Raw genomic sequence first — 5,816 nt, 5'->3', positions numbered from 1 at the left:
GTTTTTAAGCCTAGTGTTCAGGGCTAGTGCTTAGGGCTAGTGCTTAGGGCTAGTGTTTAGGGTTAGTTTTTAAGCCTAGTGTTCAGGGCTAGTGCTTAGGGCTAGTGCTTAGGGCTAGTGTTTAGGGTTAGTGTTTAGGGCTAGTGGTTTTGGTTACTGTTTGGGGCCGGTTTGGGATTCAACATATTCATAAAAAGATGAGTTTGGGAACCAGTTGCTGAGGGAGGATGGTATTAAACATAGAGCAGTAAAGTATTCATTATGGCAGGTGTTAGCGGTTTGGTGGAAGTAATTTCCACCTCTCTGCAGTGGATCTTTTAAGGTGGCAGCATGGAAGAAGGACTTGCTTGTATGCCTCGTGAAGATTTACCAGTTGATGTGTAGTTCTCAGCCTGCCAGGTCTGTTCCTGAAGCCTTACTCAGATTCAGCTTCCTTTACACCAGCCCCACTGTTCACTCAAACTGAGTTGTTGTTGTAGATAGATGGATGCGGTGGAGCTACTGCTAGTGTCAAAACAGGCAAAGAAAATGTTTAACTTCTCTTTGAGAGAAATGTATCCAACTGCCGCTGAGACCTGCTGGATCCTTGGCTAGGGTGGGCTAGGCCCACTGAGCAAAAACTGGCCGAAAGGACATTGAAAAGATGAGATGATTTACGTCAAAATGACATCTGCATTTGGTTGAAACTCCATCATTTTCAGATTGTTGAAAAGTCTTTTTAATATCTATTATTTGACTGAAGTGGAACAAAATTAGACCAAACACAACCCAATTTAAGCCAACTAACCCCAACCTCATGATCTATTTCTGGACTAAATCAAGACAATTACGGACTGACCAGATTTATCCTAAAGACCAACGTATTGATGTCTGAGTTTGGTGGGTGTTGTTGAGATGCCCTGTTATCCTCGGCCTCTATCCTCCTCTCCTAACATCAGATATCCCAAGTCTCCCGGAAGTTCCGGGACTCTCCCTGATATCGATAGTTGTTCACGGATGCCCGCAAGTCGGATAAATTATCCCGGATTTTAGACAATGGGAAGTGGTGTTTTTCTAGTACAATAATTCGTGCATCATGTGCGGATTAGAACTACTGTGATTGCACAGGAACAACAAGAGAGAGCGGTGTAGGGAGGAGGTTGCTGGTGAATCCCGTGCAGTGTATCTGTCCAAAGCAATGCTCTGATCAACCAGTGTTCCAGGCAACTGGTTGATCAGAGAGCTGATTGGATCAGTTTGATAAGTTTCTCTGGGTTACTCTCTGGCAGTCACCTAGTTACCACTCAAAGCTGTGCATCCTGGGAAACGGCAGAGGTTCAATCCTTGAGGAAAAAACCAAAATATAGGACTAATTTTACAGCAGAATATACTAAAGTATATCCACGTCTAGTGAAGGGGAGGAACAGTGGCGGATCTAGACCAGATGTAGCAGGGGGCCAGGAGGGGGCCAGCGTGTTTTCATGGGGGCCCAGAAAAGCATGAAATAAAAAACAGGGCAAGAGATTCAAATATATTAAGAGAGCTGCATGAACAGAAATTTATTTTCAATTTGTATTTTTTATTAGGTCGATATACATTTATATTTAGGAATTTTACATATTTTTGACTTCATTTAAGTTAAAGCAACTGTTTTCTATAAAATTTGAATTAGAACTCAGAAAAAACTGTTAAATTCATCTGTAGAAATTAGAGGATTTTTATTATTTGTGGTGAAAAAAAAACATTTATCAGATGAAAACTGGGATCCTATCTTAAAACCACTAAAACTATCACCTTATTGTTTTTGAATAATTAGTAAAACAGAATTTGTAAAGAAAAAGAATCAAATAGATCCAAAGGACCTATCAGTAACCATGTCTGTTCCAGTGCAGATCATCATTCGATTAGTATTATGTCTTCAGTACAGGGGCCATAACAGGGGCCAGGACATGATCTACGGGGGCACTGGCCCCCGTTGGCCCCTGTCTAGAACCGGCCATGGTGAGGAATGATGTCACCGTGGGGAGGTGCACTGTATGTTGAAGTCCAATGAAAAACAGAAAGCACAACTGATGTTCAAGGCTACAAGATTGAAAGTATTCAAAATAAAAGACCAATACTGTTCTGTTTAGTGTTTAAGGAATTACTGTTAGTTAATAAACAGTTGTTGAAAAGTAACATTGTAGAGTGTCTCATCCCCAAACTGTGTTTCTGAGTTGTTTTGACTCTGGAGTTCCGCTGTCATGCGGGTTCTCGTGTTTGGGAGGTTTTCCTGGTGACAAAATATTTGCAGACAGAATCTGTCGCAATTTGGTTTTTCTGGTTCTGGAAAATAAATAAAAAAAAAACTCAGTTTGTTCTCTTAATGTATTTCTGCAGCGATTGTGTTGCATCCCAGGGACATTAGGTAACTATCTTACAGTGAAACATCCTTCAGATGGACAGTGACAGGCAACTTATAAACATGCAGATTTTACAAAGCAAACAGATATAAATCAAATCTCATTTTACTACATACATGCACATCATATGATGTAAGTGTATAAGTAAAACGGTGTAAAGGTTTCAGTAACTCTGATTATATTCTCCAATGATGTCCTACTCCTCGGGTAGGATCGCACCAACTTACCTGTCCAATATGGCGGCGTTTTTAACGTGTGAGTCCATTAATTTTACAACTTCCGTTACATACTGGCAGATGGCCTTTTATGCTAACGGTATTTTGCTTCTAAAAGTTGAGCCCGTGATGGGTATGATAGTTTATAAGAGTTAATAAAATGATAACAATAATTATCATTTTAACTGGAAGCAGTAACGAGTGAAACCACTGCTCTGTTTTCCCTCCGCCCCCCCGCCCCCCCCCTGAGCAGCGGAGTGGTACGGTCTGGGCCGCCCCTTCACTAGTCACGGGTAGGCGGAGCCAGGTAGGGCGGCTGAGAAGAAGGCGGTGGGGGAGTTTGTTGTTGTTTTGGTCTATCGGAGGTTTACTGGCTGCTTCCGCCCCAGTAGAGGCTCTTATCCAGGGGAATCAGAACCGCCAGACCCGCTGAGGAACCGGAACCTTTGAGACCCGCAGCGTCGAGCGGAACCAGCCCGGAAACGGCCACCATGAAGTGGATGTTCAAAGAGGATCACTCCCTGGGTGAGAAGCATTGAAACCCGGAGAGAGGAGCTGCCTCTGGCTCTGTGATCAGGCTTCAGGAGCCAAACATGGCTGAAGGACAGGGAGGCTTGAAGTAAATTAACTGGTGACCGGTGGGATGGATTAGCTTGTGACCGGTATGATAGATTAGCTGGTGACCGGTGGGATAGATTAGCTGGTGACCGGTGCGATAGATTAACTGGGAGAAAACCATCACAGACGTTTGAAGAACTACTCCTGCTGTTGTTTATCATCTGTTGTTGTGAAGCAGACAGTATAGACTCACAGTAAAAAGTAAATCAAATAGTACTCACCTGCCAGAAACTTTAAAAATGTGAATGATTTAAAGTTGTTCTGCATGCAAACGATAAAATGTGGCGTCTGCAGACAAACAGCAGGGAATAAGATATGACAGCTGGCTGAATAAAACACATCATGGCAGGGTCACACATGAGAAACATCAGCAATTGCATTTTAAAGAACTGCAACCCTGATTTGAGGAGCAGCATCCCAGGTGATGGAGGCCCTCCAGTTTAATCTGTGGGACTCGCAGGCTTTCACATGCTGCCGACACCTGATGCGTTTATTTCATCCCCAAACTTCAATTTCTCGTAATATTTGACATCCTGCACCGACAGATGCGTGTTGATAGATCTTAGTCCAGGATCAATTAGCACATTTATTCTGACCTGATTGTTTACTCTTGCTGCATTTTCATCAGGCAACCAAGCATCCACCTAACCTTTCCAAACAGCTGTGCTGAGGACCCCGTTTGTTACTAATTAATCTAGTTTATTGTTTCCTGATTTCTTATCTGCCTTTTTCTACATGAACAAATATCATCCAGTCCCACGCGTGATAAACACATCATAGCTGCTAACTCTGGGATTTACATTCCAAATAAAAACTAACCTTTCCTCATTAGCAGGTTGGTAATTCAGATCATTTTATTATCTGAAATGTGCCTAAATGAATCATTTTTAATGGTCTGAGACCTGGAAATGACATCCAGACTGAACATAATAGAAATAGAAATAAAGGCTTTTCTCTCCTGAAATCAGAGACCTGATACAGTTCATCACACAGGACAGGGTTATGGTGTCTCTGAGACAAAAACACTGAAACAAAAACCTTTGAAGAGACTGAGATCTGTGTCCAAAGAGAAAAATGAAGGAAAATCTATGGAATCTAAAAACAAGAAAATAACTTTTTATCACAATCTGAAGAATAAAGGTGGGAAGGAAGGATGAGGAGCTCAGCTGTTCTGTTTGCTGCCTTCTGAATGATCAGACTCTACCAGGAATTTATATTCAGGGATTTGCACAGAGGGCAGAACTGATCCTCCAAGGCTTCCTTAGATATGTCAGGTTGAGTTTTGCAGTTTTGTTACGTTAGGAATGTTTTTCATCAGGCATCGACACATCTGTGGTGCGCATAGATCCTAAGCAGTTGATCTATCACAGCGGCCCACCAGGCGCCCTTCCTGTTATTCCATTGGAGCTGACACCTGTCACTCACTCTCTGATTGTTCAGAGAAATCAGCTCCTGGTGCAGAAATCATTGCTCTGCTCTCTCCTTCTAATCTATATGCTAATCTGAACTTTATGCCTGTTTGGAAGGAGGAGTGTACGTAGATTATAGAAAATCGATCATTCAGAGGTCTGTGTTGGTCCATCTCAGCAGCAGAGAACCTGTGAAAATCTGTGCTCTTCTCCTGCAGAACATCGATGCTTAGAGTCCACCAAAATCCGCAGCAAGTACCCGGACCGGGTCCCGGTGAGTGAACGCCGCGCCACATTAGGCTGCTGTCCAGCATCCTTGTGTCTGTAACATGAATCCATGCGGCTCTGGCAGGTGATCGTGGAGAAGGTGTGCGGCTCTCAGATCGTAGACATTGACAAGAGGAAGTACCTGGTCCCGTCTGACATCACGGTGGCTCAGTTCATGTGGATCATCAGGAAACGGATCGCGTTGCCGTCAGAGAAGGCCATCTTCCTGTTCGTGGACAAGACCGTGCCGCAGTCCAGGTCAGCTTCCTGTTTCCCCCTGCAGGGCAGCTTTACTGAGCTCACCTGGTGCGTTTATCCTGCGAGACTTGCAGGTCTTTAGTTGTTAGCTAGCTGCCATCTGATCCACCAATCATAAGCCTGGATTCTTCTCCCACACATTACTAGAACACATAAACCTTTGCAGCACCAATGAACCAGAATTCCTGAGGAAGATGGCCGCCTCGCATCTTACTACAGGAAGTACTCACACCTATTACAGACGGTGTCTCCTTCAGGCACAAAATGCAGATATTTTATTGGCTTTAATGTGATGATTGACATAAAGCTCTACATCGGTGCTAGAGGGTTCGTGGGAGTTCGCCCAACCAGTCCACGTGTGTTCTGTGAATCGGGAGAAGGCTTTTGACCCCTCATGGTGCCCTGTGGGGGGTTCTCCGGGACTGTGGGGTCCGGGTCCCTCTATTAAGGGCTGTCTGCTCTCTGTTTGACCGCAGCAGGAGCTTGGTTTGCATTGCCAGCAATGAATGGATGGATGGATGGACGATGAATGGATGGATGATGGATGGATGGATGATGGATGGATGGATGGATGATGAATGGATGGATGGATGGACGATGAATGGATGGATGATGGATGGATGGATGATGGATGGATGGATGGATGATGAATGGATGGATGGATGGAC

General features: G+C 43.9%; 2 protein-coding genes across 2 annotated transcripts in view; one reads left to right on the top strand and one right to left on the bottom strand.

Annotated features, from left to right (window-relative positions):
* Positions 1 to 2,704, bottom strand: part of tmc3 (transmembrane channel like 3) — a 45,786-nt gene extending 43,082 nt beyond the window's left edge. The window contains exon 1 of the mRNA XM_015389776.1: positions 2,609 to 2,704. The gene's annotated coding sequence lies outside the window, so the exon portion shown is untranslated. The remainder of the gene's footprint in view (positions 1 to 2,608) is intronic.
* Positions 2,705 to 2,899: 195 nt separating this feature from the next.
* The window catches only part of LOC107094242 (gamma-aminobutyric acid receptor-associated protein-like 2), a 6,382-nt gene continuing 3,465 nt past the window's right edge, over positions 2,900 to 5,816 (top strand). Inside the window, exons 1-3 of the mRNA XM_015389756.1 lie at positions 2,900 to 3,121; positions 4,842 to 4,897; positions 4,976 to 5,148. Coding sequence (XP_015245242.1) covers positions 3,088 to 3,121; positions 4,842 to 4,897; positions 4,976 to 5,148 — 263 coding nt within the window. The 5' untranslated portion in view covers positions 2,900 to 3,087. The remainder of the gene's footprint in view (positions 3,122 to 4,841; positions 4,898 to 4,975; positions 5,149 to 5,816) is intronic.

Source organism: Cyprinodon variegatus, unplaced genomic scaffold, assembly GCF_000732505.1.
Source record: "Cyprinodon variegatus isolate N-32 unplaced genomic scaffold, C_variegatus-1.0 Scaffold472, whole genome shotgun sequence".
NCBI classification, from domain to species: Eukaryota; Metazoa; Chordata; class Actinopteri; order Cyprinodontiformes; family Cyprinodontidae; genus Cyprinodon; species Cyprinodon variegatus.
Note: the sequence above shows the minus strand (reverse complement) of the source record. Positions and strands in the feature narration are given on the sequence as shown.